The following is a 14819-nucleotide window of genomic DNA, read 5'->3' as shown; positions in this document are numbered from 1 at the left end:
AAAAAAACTTCTACCTTTAAAAACAAAGCACAGAACCAAGAGCAGATCAAAGCTCAGGCTTGTAAACTGCAGGAAAACCATCTGCTTCCAAGCCTAAGTACCCAGCTCTAGCCAGCCAACCGTCTGCCTGTGTGCAGTGGGTGTGGGCCACTAACAGCAGAGTAAGAGGCTGCTCCTGCCTGCAGTAGACAGCATAAGAAAGACAGCTCCGAGAGATGGCTCACACCAGGGACAGCTACAGTAGACAGCATAGGAAAGACAGAGCTTGGAGAGATGGCTCACACCAGGAACAGCCACCACCCATTATCTATGGCTTCTAGGGCAAAAGAATTCTGTTTTAGAGCCTCCCAAAGTTCTACTAAAAACAAAATAAAAACTGCAATCTAAGAGCTGATGCTTATAGTAATGTCATATCCAAAGAATATCCATAACAGCTATCATTTATTCCAGAAGGCTCCATTAAAAATGGACACAGGAGGGCTGGAGAGATAGTTCAGTAGTTAAGAGCACTGGCTGCCCTTCTAGAGTTCAATTCCCAGCAACCACACAATGGCTCACAACCATGTGTAATGGGATCCAGTGCCCTCTTCTGGTGTGTCTGAAGACAGCTACAGTGTACTCATATAAATAAAATAAATAAACTTAAAAAAATGGGCAGAGGACAAGTTAATACTTCCATATGTGGCCATGTGAGAGAGTTTCTGTTAAACTAGTCTCACAAGGAGGATGACTTGGTTTTTAGAGAACAATTAGCAATGTTGAAAGATTTGAATTTTTTTAATTGTTAAAAGTATACCATGGATTTATCCTTCTGTCGACATTTTGGTTGTAAGCCTCAGCCTTTAATGGCTGAGCTATCTCTCCATCCCTACATACCTTTCTTTCCTTTTCCTTTCCTTTTCTTTTTTCTTTTCCCCAAGACAGGGTTTCTCTGTGCAGCCCGTCTGTCCTTGAACTCACAAAGACCCACCTGCCTCTGCCTATGCAGTGCTGAGATTAGAGGAGTGCACCACCACCACCTGGCTCTGACATGCCTTTCTTAAGGAATGCCAGAAAGCCACTCACTGCACTGCTCGGGCACCTGTCCTGCTGACCTCACTGCAGCACACTTGGCTAACACACCTGTCAAGTTGTCAAGGTTTTCTAGGGGCTTTTTGGTCACCATCTGCTTTCACTGCTTGCAAGTTACAAATACACAGACTTAAAGGCAAGCTTAAGAGGGCAGAATATGACATCACTTCATATTATGCCAAGTATGAGAAAAATTACCACTGAACCACAGTTTTCTATTTCTTTTGTGCACCCTCAACGAGAAGCATACTTTTCACAGTAGCCTAGTGCAGTTACTTATATTCTCTTCCAGTGCTCCCAAAGGTAATATAGAACTTGGAAGTTATCTGGAACAAGGGCACTGTTACACCAACAAGGTCTATGTAGTGAAGAGGGCTAGTGTATTCTAACGAATGGCTTCTGTTATGTCAGATGTATTATTATACAATGGATATGATATTGCACAAAATTAGTGACAATTAGAGAACATACCACAATTCCTAGGGCTTTCAAAATATTAAGTTTGCACATAGGACAGGTACAGTGTTCACTGAGCCAGGGATCCACACAGGATTTGTGGAAAACATGCCTAGAAAGGAACAGAGAATTACATCATAAATTAAACAGTGAAAAACTAGATCAACGTGGAAAGATTTAGAATGTTTAGTTTTTTTCTGCTTTAAGGGATTTTCAACACTGAAGAGATAAACAGTGGGGGCAAATTAAACATAATTTACAGAAACTCTCCTGTACCCAATCTCATGTGGTAATAGCACAGTATAATTTAACACAGGCCTCATATATGCTGTAAGGGAAATTCTTGCTGTGTTGCCCAGGATGGACCCAAGCTCAAGTGATCCCAGAGTAGCTGGGAGTATAGGTGTAAAGTACTCTGCCCCAGCTTGTCTTTTCATGCGACTGAATTCCAAAAAAGACTTGGGGAAATCTAAAAAATGTACTAAGAATAAAGATAACCAGACTTTATAAAGAAGCTATATTTCAGAAAAATAGCTCATGTAGAATTTTCACAAAGATATTAAATCAAGGCTGAAGTAAGAGTACTCTATTAAATGTTACTTTTATGGAACTTAACCTATGCTTAATATTGGTAAAACTCCCAGGGCAGTTAGAACTGTTTTAAGGTGGTGAACTATATTTAAGATCATGCTGGGGAGTGGGGGCACACGCCTTTAATCCCAGCACTTGGGAGGCAGAGACAGGCGGATTTCTGAGTTTGAGGCCAGCATTGTCTATAGAGTGAGTTCCAGGACAGCCAGGACTACACAGAGAAACCCTGTCTCAAAAAACAAAACAAAACAAAACAAAGAATAAAGATCATAGTTGCAATTCTTGGCTGACATGTTAAAGGGCTAAGGACTGGAGGAGTTGGGGGATGGATGACATCTTCTACTCAGGAGAGCAGAAAGTCACATCCTCCTGACTTCTGTCACCCACAAAGAGAGGGTCTGTATTCTTTGACTAGGAACTTTCTCAAATGGGAAGTCTGAAAAAAAGGAAGGCAGGTAGAGACCATGCCCAAGCTCCAGCACCCTTGCACAAGAACCTGAAGCTGCCACCCATCATACGGAACCTGAAGTGCTGGGCTGACATGAAGGGATCATCAACATGTTATAATCTGAGTTTGGAATAAAAGACAATTTGAGAGATAACAAATTGGGCCATCATATCTTTAAAAACTTAATTGTTAACTTATAATTAATGCTTTGTTACTGTTTAAAAATGCAGTTTTGATTTAAAAAGATGATCTAGAAAACTTTTAATAGAATGACTATGAAAATTTCAGCCAATAGGATATACTGACCCGGTTTCCACTCAATGGTCTTATACCCATTTCTTTAAAGCCCAGCATAAAGATCTTGAAGTCTACAGATTCATCAGTCTATTCCAAACCTTTCAGACAGGGTACTCTCATCCTTGAACGTCCCTTTGGTAGGTTCTGGGCTAGAAAACCATCAATCGTAGGGAGACCTAAATTTATAGTATATAAGGTATTGTGTCTGCCTGTTATTACTTGTGTGAACAAAAGAACGTGCTCCAGAAGGACAAGGGGTTTCTGAGGTCTAAGCCCTTGTGAGGGTCATCCACAGCTACTGTCGAGCAGGTCTGAGCTGTGCCAAGGTGGCCTATAGTGGAACACAAAACTGAACAGAACAAAGCTGTTGCTGTTTCTCTTAAAAACCATTATTATTATTATTATTATTATTATTATTATTATTACTATTACTATTATTATCACTACTACTACTACTACTACTACTACTACTACTCCCCCCTCTGTTTTTTCAAGACAGAGTTTCTCTGGGCAAAACTTTACTTCCAAGCTTCTGGAGCCTTGGCCTACTAATGTCCCTGCCTGTTAGCTGTCTTCCCTAAAGGACCATGGGAGAGTAGGGATCAGGTCTGATCACCTTACAAGGCTGTCTGAAGCACAAGAAAAACTGTCCCTGAAATATTCTGAGAAGTTCTAAGAGTGGAGAGATGAAAGCTTTAGTAAACTAGCAAAGTGACCTCAATGATCACACAGCATCCCAGTAAATGGCAAAGAACACTCTTATAATGAGCCTCAGGCACCAGCACATCCATCCTGGTGCCCTTGCACTAGCCAGAGAGTGCACCACAGGGGCCAGAACTTGAAAAGCAGCCCTCTCCCTCTGTCTTGAAAAACTCTTGTAATAAAAATACACACAGCAGCAGAGAGGGGCAAAGTGGTGGACTGAGATGTGTAGAGAACAGTGAACTGACATATCAGAGCTTCTACCATGTCCTGTATTTCTGCAAGAAATGCTATGAGATACAAAATGGGAAATGCACAGAATATGGAAGGAACAAAGCATGCAACACTGAAATGCAGGGCTTCTTTCCCCTACTCCCCAGGGACCAGAATAGAGAGGTCAAAAAGCAGCAGGGCTGGGGGGAGGTGTGTACACTGGAGATGAGTTGTTTCCACAGCTTTGCAGCCTCTGGGTGCCCTGTTAAGGACCTGGCAAACAAAAGGATTATTAAAGGTCAAAAACAAGTTCTTCCCCAGCCAGGACTGGCTGACACTGTTTAAGCCAATCTTCCTCTGAGGTGGGGGTGGCTGCAGCAACTCCCCAGCCAGCAACCAGCCAGCATCCTGCCTGTTTTAGCTCTAGCAGACACCTTCAGCTCCAATATTCTCCTTCTTGGTATTTTTACTACCTCAAATCTTGTGGCTAACCTTTAAATAAGGTGACTTTTTCAGTTTTGAACCCATAATGGCTACCATCCAAAAGATGATCAACTGTAATCAACTGACACAAGCAGGAGGTCCCCAAAGCAATGCCGACTGCCATCTGTCCACAATGAATTAGTGCAGCAGAGGAGAAAAAGAAAAGGTCATGTGGCAAAGCAATTCACAAGAGGTTTGGTACCTATAGAGGAAGGTCTGGTTCTGAAGAGGCTTGTTAAAAATGAAGGACAGAAAGACATAGGCATCTGGCTGTCTTCCTCCAACTGAGGACAGACAGTGAACACAGATTCTACCAAAAGCTGGCTGCAGGGCGGTATGGATAAGGGACGGATTTAAAACAAACTAGAGTTTCAAAGGTTTAAGTATGATTAAATACTGATGAGCAGAGACAGAAAGAACAAAGCTGAGGGAATAGTCAGTCAATAGATCAAGGTCCCCTAGGAAAGCAAAGAGCTGGTAGACAAAGACCCAGGTAGAAATAGCAGCCAGAACTGGACCAGAAATGAGCCGCCTCTTCCATCCTAGGAGGCAGACATGCCGGAGGCCTGGTGATAGAAAGTTCAGGAATTCTCCCAACTCTTCTCTCTATGATGCTTACTTGGCCAAGAATGAGAACAATGGGGTTAGGGAGGTGTTTAAGGAGGCCCTGCTGTGATAAATAGGAAAGACCAATCATGATAGGAGAATGGCTCAGGTTAGTACTTGGTATCCAGCCAGGGGTGGAACTGTTTGTTGTCTGTCCAGTTTGCTCAAAGACCAGGTGGAAGTCAGTTAGGGGCAAAAGTGCTTAGCCACATGAGATGAAGAAATCCATGGAAGGCTCAGGATCAAAGAACATAAAATATTCCAAGTGGAAAGACACTGAGCAGGAACACCAAGTGAAATTACCACAGGTACCAGAGTCATTGACTGGAAACAAGAAGCTTGGGGAAGATTTTGGGTAAGAACTTCCTGGCTGGACATAGTCTAGGTTAGTAATTCTCATCGGGAGATATTCTGGGTTGTCAAAATGTGTGGTTTAGGTGCTTTCAGGGAGTAGTAGATAGGTTAAGGACAATGCTAAATGTCCTGTGATGTACAGAATAGCTCTCCCTACCTTCTCCTTCAAAGACTTATCTAGTCTAAATGTCAGCAGTGCCAAGGCTGAGAAACCCCATACAGGTCAAAGGTTGTCACAAAGGGTTGCTCAATGGAAAAAGTTAATTTTTACTGCACCTGCGGATGGTACTGTTGTTAGGGTGAGGTGTCAACATGTTCTGACCAGGTAGAACACTAACATTTAGAGAAAGTTGCAACTTGCTGAGATATAAGAGAGCAGCTGGCTGTGAAGTAACATGGAGAATGGACACAGGCAGCAGTTGCACATCTGGCATAAAGTAAGGATAGACAAATAAAGGGGATGGTGCTGCAACTGGACTGTAATAAAGTTTGCCAAAATTGTACTCTTTTAAAAAGCTCACAAACATGAAGGCTAAGCATCTGTCTCGTTTTAGCTTCAGTAACAGTTAAGGGCCCACAAGACTGTAGACCTCAGCAGGAGTGTGACCCTGTGGTGTCAGGATCACTCAGGGACTTACTAAAATAAAGATGTATGGTGGGGCTCCACTTTGGATCTTTATAAAAACCTCTCACTGATCTGATAGGGAGTCAGGCTGAAAAAACTCTGGGTTAAACTAGAGATAGGAGAAGGAGGAGGAAGGATGGGAGGTGAGAGGGGAGAGAACAAGTGCACTCAGTATGAACCTGGAAAAGCCAAGGCTTTAGGGATGGCAAGAATGAGAGCAAGCAGCTCAGAGCCATCTATTTTAGGATCAGACTCCCTTGAGGAAGACACTTTCATTTTAGTAACCACGAATGACTTTTTTTTTTCCTACTTCAGGTACCAGCTAGGTCCAGGGGTTCCTAGGCAGGGATAAGAAGACAAGCAGTGTTTTACCTCTCAGCTTCCTGATCAAAAGCGGACAACTGCTGACTGATTTCTAATGCAACCCACAGATCCTTTTCCTGACTTGCTTCGTAATGTATTTTCTTCAGCAGTACACACTTAGATTTTAAATAACTGAATGAAGAAAAATGGTCAGTACATAATTTTCCACAAGGTGGCTTACATTGAGCTTGGAAAGATTTTCTTTTATATAACCTAGAATTAAAATGCTTATTCCGGAATCTTGGATTTCTATTTCTGTATACAGGAATCTTCTAGAGATACAGGATAAAAAAAAAAAAACCAACCCAAAAAATTCAAAGTAATCTATTTTGTATGTATTTCCTAAGGCACAAAATATTATTTTCTGAGTAAGTAAAAGAGGACTGTTAGCTTCATGGAGACATGACTGCCTACAAACATTTTATCCAGTCACAGTTCACAAGGCAGAACCACGTGAGTATCTTTTTATGAGATAAGAGAAGAAAGTAAATCTTTGGCTTAGGCTTCTTAGTAGATGATTTTACATTTTACACCCAGAACAGTGCATCTTGTGTTTCACATTCCCTGCCTTTGTACAGAACCATGGTAGAAATCATCATGCTTATAAAGGAAATTTGCATAGCCTAGTCTGATGCTGAGTCTGTAACCTTAGCTACGTGGGAAGTGGAAGCATGAGTTTGGCAAGTTCAAGTAGTCTGGGCTGGAGTGAGTTTGTGGTCAGCCTGGGCAATGTAATGAGATACTATCTTAAAGTGAAAAGAATTCTGGGGATAGCAGGGCAGTGGTGGTGCACGCCTTTAATCCAAGCACTTGGGAGGCAGAGGCAGGTGGATTTCTGAGTTCGAGGCCAGCCTGGTCTACAGAGTGAGTTTCAGGACAGCCAGGGCTACACAGAGAAACCCTGCCTCGAAAAAAACCAAAAACCAAACCAAAACAAAGAATGCTGAGGATATACCTCAAAGAGAGGGAGGAAGAGAGAAAAGGAGGAGGGAGGAGAGGACTGAGCTAGCTGGCTAGAGATGATGTAAGGGATGATAGTATTACAGAGAGTTCCTTTTACTGGTTCTGCCATATTTGAACTTATAAACCTGAAATCTACCACAGGCTTCACTATCCGTCACTGGGCAATTCTGGTTTGGGTATAGTCTGAGTGTTGCTCCCAGAGTCCACTGTGGTGAAACTTTGGTCATAAGGGTGGTACTATTGTAGGTTGCAGAACTTATGAGGAATGGGACCTAGGGAGGCCCTAAGGACGATGGTAGTGTAAGATATTTCCTATGGTACTCTTCTGGTAGTTCTCACGAGGTTGTTATAAAAGCAGCATATATGCTGTTACCTATCATCCTTACCAGAAGTTAAACCAACAGGATGTTACACTGAGAACTTCCTAGACTACAAAACAAACCTTTTCTTCAGGAGCCATGTCAGATACTTTGCCACAGTATAAAAAACTAGCCAATATAAATAAGAGGAAACAACCACAATTCAAGAGGATTGTTGTGGGAATCAGAAAAGAGTAAATGCAATCTGCACAGAGTAGTGTACTGGCTCAGAGCAGCTACAAAACAAATGTCAGTCCTTCCACTCTGCATAACCAGGTCCCTAGCATTCTGGAACCCAGAACAAGCGAAGGATGACTCATGAAAGGGCTTTGTAATGAACTCTGTCTTGAGATAAAAAGAAATAAAAAATGGTGTGTGTTTGTTTTGTTTTGCATCTTTTTTTGGCTGTCCTAGGGATTAAATCCAAAACTGGAACATGCTAGGCAATTGCTCTACCACTGAGCTACAGCCTAGCCCAGGAGGGCTACTGAATACAGACTCTTGGGTTATGATATACCTGGATGATGTCATGTTTTCTTAAACAAACAATTCTTTCATTTGCAAACAATTCTTGAGAGGAACTCTGGTCAGAGTTGACTAAGACTTCCAATTATCAACATCTGCTCCTTAGCCTGCTAGCAGAGCTATTGGCCAGGCAGTTTTTCAAAAGCAAGTAGATACCCACTCTGGAAGGGAAACACTAACACCATTCCTTTCAAACAAAGAAAGCTGACATACTTGCAGGGGAGAACCCGAACAACATCATTCTGCTTATAGCTTTCTATGCAGACTGCACAGTGATCGAAGTCTGGGTCTGTTTCCTGAAACAAAAGCACAAGAACTGAGAAACATGTATACACAAGAGATATAGACAACTCTGCTAAATACACTCCTACCATGAGTAGGTGGCTATAAAGGGGAAGGAACTAAAAATAACCAGTTTTCATTTGCTTAAGTATGTTGACTCAAATTATATTGAGTCAATCATATAATTCATACTAATTCTATTTATGATATATCTTACAATAAGCCAGAGCTCTAATTTTTCCACAGTCCACAATGGATAATCTTGGATTATCATGTGTGTACCCCACTTCCTCTATAACTACCTACTCTCAATAGGTTTCACTGTTACACTAAAAAAGAAACAAAAAACAAAAAACAAAAACAAAAAAACAAAAAAAAAAACAAAACAAAAAACCACTGAGGTCCTCATCAAGATGCTCATTAGCCAATCAACTCCTAAATTCCTGTTACTGATGATGTGAGTGTTCAGTAGACTCCTATATTACAGTCCTAACTCAGGTGTAAGAACCTCACTCTGGTCACAGACCCAACTGGGCCAGTTAGTAGTTTAACTCAATCATGGGTATTTATCAAGATTCAGGATAGGCCAGCCAGTTGTTTGGTCACCAGGTTAATTAACTTCCTCATTCTCTGGACTGAGCATGGTTCAATTAGAGTTGTCTTAAAACAAAGTATGCCAGTAACCTAAACTATGACCATATGGTTGGCAGGTCAACCTTTGGCAGATGTAGGGGCACAAAAAAATGTATTTGCTTTAATAATCACAGGAAAGATTATTTGATACTGGGAATGGGTAGAGAAGGATATGGTAGGCTGTACCAAATCCAGAATATTTCTAATTAATAGCCGCTGGCCAAGCCATGAGAGCATCTTTACCAGGGACTGGTCTAGGTTAAATGCCGCTGTCTTGATGCAGCCTCAATTTTCTGCAAGTGCCTTTTCCTTCCCTAGTGTGTGTGCAGTGACACCCAGTGAGAATGTTTTTACCTCTGGAGCTGTCTGAAGACAACAGGCTCCAGTATTCAAAGGCATGGGAATAAAAATAGTAAAAGAAAGAATGTGTCAAAACAAAGAAAATAGAGAATCACACAAAACCCTCCTAACAGAGCTCTCTGCTAAAATATCAGCATTGGGTGTGGGGTGGCATAGTCTTGGTTTTTTGCCTTTAGAGCATTCTTTCTTTTATTTTTTTAATTCATGACTAGTTTCAATATACTGAATGTAGAAACTAACAGTAAGATGCTATTTGGCATTTGAGTTCTGACAGAAACTCTGAGGAAAGGTTTCAGCTGTTCTTTGTTACCACCTCTTTGACTTGGGAACTTAAGCAAGCTTTAGGTCCAGCACAGATAAAAGGTTCTTCCTAATCCTTGTTAACTGAGACACCCTAGAAATGAAGGTCTTGAAGTCTTCACTTAGCTGGGAAGAAACAAAACCTAAAACAGATGTGGCAGTCTTAGGGAACAGAGGAAAATGTACCTCTGTTGGCTATTTTATGTGCAGTTTATCTCATTAGGACTCTTGGAAGATGTGTGCTAAACTTTAACAGTAGAAAACTACAGAGGAGCAGCCAGCGCTGACTGCAAGAAGTCACTGATGCTGACAGTGAGAGCTCCTGAAGCCCAGGAAAGCAGAGAGTAGCTGAAGGCTTTCTAGATGGGCAAAGGGTGAGCGAGATTTCCAAGAGAAAAGTAATTTCATTACTGTACCTTATCGCCCTTTTTCACCGTTCTAGTTGTCAATTTACTGATGGCTTTCTTGGCTGCATCTCCAAGACGACGCTAAGAAAACGAAAAATAAAAAGACATTAAATGGAAGAACCCTGAATAATAGCCCTCACTTTAGTATGTGATGCTGAAGTGAGTACATGATCTTTATCTTAAAGCTATGAAGTCTACTATTCTAGACTACTTCTGCCATATTATGTAAGTGGCTTCTGAAAAAGCTGTAAAAATTCAGAAAACTGGCAGCTATACCATCGATTCTGCATTCTAGTTGACTAAAAAGTGCATTTGGTGAGACAAACGTGTGTACAGCTACTTCTGTTTCTGTCTTCTGTGTGAGGCTATGTTGTCAGGGTCCTACAGGGCTCCCATTCTAGCCCAGAGGCTTTTCCAGAGTGCTCTAACAACAAAAGAAACCTCTAAATCCCCACTAAGTTATCACTGCTGCACTGAAGACAGACAGCATCAAGTCTACTTCTGGCTCAGCTTACAATATACTCTGTGATCTTACCAAGGGGTGAATGTTTGTCTAGGTTTAACTCAGATAATTTCTAAAATTGTACTTATCCAACATTGCCAGACACAAATAGCAATGCTGGACATCAACAACCCAAAGACAACATGACAGTGAATCAGCAGCCTTAAGGAGCCACCTGAACTTAGGAAGTGACCAAAGAATACACCATATGTGGTGGCGGAAGATGGGTTGGGAAAAGGAAATCATGCCTGGGAAGGCTTTGAGGAAGGGATGCCAGAGCTAAGACTTGGAAAACTAGGCCAGAAGAAGTTAATAAGGACCCAGGGGCAGGATGGGATTCTGGACAGAAGAATCAGAATGGTTTGAGTTCACATGGGATGACAGATACAAACTGAGACCGTCTCAGACAGCCACTCTAAATACAACTATATTTTAAACTGAGCAGAGGCAGATTAAAAAACAAACAAACAAACAAAACCTGAAAGGCCGGGCAGTGGTGGCCCGAGTGCCTTTAATCCCAGCACTTGGGAGGCAGAGACAGGTGGATTTCTGAGTTCAAGGCCAGCCTGGTCTACAGAGTGAGTTCCAGGACAGTCAGGGCTATACAGAGAAACCCTGTCTGGAAAAAAAACAAAACAAAACAAACAAACAAACAAAAAACTTGAGGGAATGGGGAGGGGATTGTTAGATGAAATTACAAGCAAAATATCAATAGTTAAACCATTCTGATAGATACAAAGATGTTCATTAAATCCCCCTGTATTTTAAGGATTTCAAAGCGTCTTATATCAACTTGTCATTTCATCTAGGCTTCAATATGCGTTTCTGATAGGGGATTTTGTTTGATGGTACTGTCCTACTTAATATAATTAGCAACCCTTCATCAATACCATCTCCTACTGAAATTATGTGCTTCAGGATATCTTCTTTTTAAAATGTTTTTAAGACTTACTTTCATTTTTTATTGATATATGTGTATGTGTCTGTGTGAATGTATGATGGATGTATAAGCTTTCAGAGACCAGAATCAAGTTCAGTAGAGTTGCAGGAGGTTGTGAGCCTCCCCATATGGGTGTTCAGAATCTAACTTTGGTCCTCTGGAAGAGCAGCAAGTACTCTTACTTGTCAAACCATCTCTTGAGCCCCCAGAATGTCTTTTGATAGTTGGCTTGCATGAATCAGGATATAAAGTCTAAATAGTATTTAGCTGCTAAGTTTTTCAAGTTTCTTTTGGCCTGAGTCACATGTGATATTCATTTAAAAACACGTTGAAAACCCATGGACAGAACTTAGTTTATTTTCATGAGCTGCTTTAGAGACATCATTCTAATTTTCACGCACTGTTTTTCATTTTCTCTTTTGATTTCCTAAGACCATGAGTTAATTTTCACATATTTGAGGGTTCCTGAGATTTTCCTGCTATTGATTTATTTAATTTCAAGCAGTCAATGACCACATTATATTTTGTGTAAATTTGACTTTTTTGTTCTATGGCCTAGAATGTTTACTCTGCTTTTGTTGGATGGAGTTCTCTACGAATGTCAACCAGGCTAAATTTGCTAGCATGTAAGTAATTGGCTGCTCTCTGGCTGGCTGTCCTTCAGTCACTGAGAAGCCTCTGGGGTCCTTCCTCAGCACAGGTCAGCACTTCTCTCCTCCCACTTGTAAAGCTTGGTTACTAAGCATTTAAGATTGCTACATCTTAGCGGTGGGGGTGGGAGATGGGGGTTGGAGGGGGTTGGGAGTGGCCCACGCCTTTAATCCCAGCACTTGGGAGGTAGAGGCAGGCGGATTTCTGAGTTTGAGGCCAGCCTGGTCAACAGAGTGAGTTTCAGGACAGCCAGGGCTACACAGAGAAACCAAAAAAAAAAAAAAAAGACGGCTATATCTTCTTGTTTAAGTGACTGCTTTATTAAGAATAACTTTGATCTATTTCTGGTTGTCAACTTGATTACATCTACAATGAACTACAATCTAAAAATGGAAGGCACATCTGTGATCCAGATCTTGAGGTTGGAAGACACAGGCTTCTGACTTGGATCCTGACATGGAGATCTTGAGGCATAGTGGCCATGAAACCCTTAGGCCCAGGCAAGGTAGTACACACCTTTAATCCTAAGAGTCTGAAGCAAGCAGATCTCTGAGTTCAAGGTCAACCTAGGACAAACCAAGTCCCAGGAAGGCCTGATGCAGGAAGAGCTGAGAGTTCTACATCTTCATCTGAAGGCCTCTAGGAGAATACCCACTTCCAGGCAGTTAGGACCAGGGTCTTAAAACCTATACCCACAGTGACACATTTCCTCCAACAAGGCCACACCTATTCCAACAAGGCTACACCTCCAAATAGTGCCACTCACTAGGCCAAGCATATACAAACCATCACACCCAGTGACAGATGTGCTTTGAAATTTACACTGGCATTAATGTAACCACTTAAGGTTTATTTTAATTTGTGTTCTAAGGTATGGCTTGTTCAAGTCTTTTTACATATTTGCATTTTTCTCACTTATTTATACAAGCCGCGCTTCTGAAATACCTCCTTAGCCCATGATTTTTTTTGTTGTTTTTTTGTTTTTTTTCAAGACAAGGTTTCTCTGTGTAGCCCTAGCTGTTCTGAACTCACTCTGTAGACCAGCCTGGCCTTGAACTCGGAAATCCATCTGCCTCTGCCTCCCAAGTGCTGGGACTAAAGGCATGTGCCACCAGGCGGTCTGGCCACCCATGAATTTTTATATTTAAATTTTTTAGTAGGCAGCACATAGATGGTTCTTGCTTCTTTAAAAAAAAACCATTATCTTAATCTCTGCTTTCAACTGATATGTCTACAACCAGTATTACAGATCCCAGGATTATTGGATCTTTCATCTGTAAATCTATCCACTTGAAACCTGCTTCCTACTCCATATGTCCTTTTCTTCTCGGTCGGGCACAGCTGTAACACTTAGTTCTTGCTTTGATTAGATTTGTGTATGTATACATAGGATTGAACTCCAGGAGTCAGGCTTGGACAGCAAGCGCCTTTAAGCACTGAGCCACCTCAATGACCTCAGTTATGTAATGCTTTATCCTATTATTTTAGGAGCTGCTTAAGGGTTAATGCATATTTTTAACCAGTTACATCACTGTGCTTTTAAAAGTATACATAGTTCTCTGTCTCTCCCAATCACATTTGAGAGAAAGTCTCACTCTGTATTGAAGGCTGACATGAAATTTACAAGTAACCAACCTGACCTCAATTTCATGCAATCATTTGGCCTCAGCCTCCCAGCTGCTAAGATCCTGGATGTGCTCCACCATGCTGTCAGTGCCCTGTCATCTCTTCCTCTTGTCTTCTGTGCTATCACCACCACCCCTTCTGCTTATCCAAATTCTATAAAACCAACAAAACACTGTAACCTCATTTCACATTTTTTTTTTTTTTACTTCTTTTGCAGAGACTACACTCTTTGTTTTTTTTGTTTTTTGTTTTTCTTCAAGACAGGGTTTCTCTGTGTAGCCCTGACTGTCCTGGAACTCACTCTGTAGTCCAGGCTGGCCTCGAACTCAGAAATCTGCCTGCCTCTGCCTCCCAAGTGCTGGGATTAAAAGCATGTGCCACCACTGCCTAGCTCATTTCACATTTTTTAAAAATTAAAAATTGTGATTAACATGTATATAGCATGAAATTTACCATCTTAAACATTTGTGGCTCAGTGAACTAAGTATATATGTGGCTGCATCCAATCTCACTCCTATAGCTCTTGGTAATCTCTATTATGATTTTCTGTATTCTAGGTAGCTTTCAGAAGAACCACACAGTATTTGTGACCAGCACATTTCATTTTGCATAGTATTTCCCAAGGCTTACTGCTATGGCAGCATGCTTCAGAATTTCTTTCCTTTCTGAAGCTGAATGACACTCCATTTGTATGTGTATATACATTTTCTTGACAAAGGCTCTTGCTACATAGCCTAAGTGGGTATCACATTTGACAATCTCTGCCTAAGCTTTGCAAGTGCTGGAGTTATAGATGTGTGCTCATATAACATTTTATTCATCTCTTCATGTGCAGATAAACTCTGGAGCTGTGTCAACTTTCTGACTAATGTGAATTATGCTGCCACCTAAAATATATCTGAATTCCTGCTAATGTCTATCATTCGTAGAAACATCATACATATTTCCATAGTGCATCCACTACTTTTTTTTATCAAGTTATTTATTTACAGGCAATGTATCCGTGCCAGGAGTTGTTATTTTCTGCTATTCTTATAACACACACATACAGACACACACACA

The 14819-nt window shown here is 41.2% G+C and overlaps 1 protein-coding gene across 5 annotated transcripts in view; it reads right to left on the bottom strand.

Annotated features, from left to right (window-relative positions):
• Positions 1 to 14819, bottom strand: part of Rnf130 (ring finger protein 130) — a 108917-nt gene that overhangs the window by 31696 nt on the left and 62402 nt on the right. For all 5 annotated transcript variants that reach the window (XR_004113677.1, XR_004113676.1, XR_004113675.1 and 2 more), the window contains exons 4-6: positions 10048 to 10119; positions 8270 to 8352; positions 1543 to 1639 (exon numbers count right to left, since the gene is read on the bottom strand). Coding sequence is in view for 2 of the 5 variants with exons in the window: in XM_031354370.1 (XP_031210230.1) it covers positions 1543 to 1639; positions 8270 to 8352; positions 10048 to 10119 (252 nt within the window). In the remaining 3 variants the exon portion in view is untranslated. The remainder of the gene's footprint in view (positions 1 to 1542; positions 1640 to 8269; positions 8353 to 10047; positions 10120 to 14819) is intronic.

The sequence above is a fragment of the Mastomys coucha genome, unplaced genomic scaffold, assembly GCF_008632895.1.
Source record: "Mastomys coucha isolate ucsf_1 unplaced genomic scaffold, UCSF_Mcou_1 pScaffold5, whole genome shotgun sequence".
NCBI lineage: Eukaryota > Metazoa > Chordata > Mammalia > Rodentia > Muridae > Mastomys > Mastomys coucha.
The sequence above is the reverse complement of the archived record's forward strand: the minus strand, read 5'-3'. Positions and strand labels throughout refer to the sequence as shown.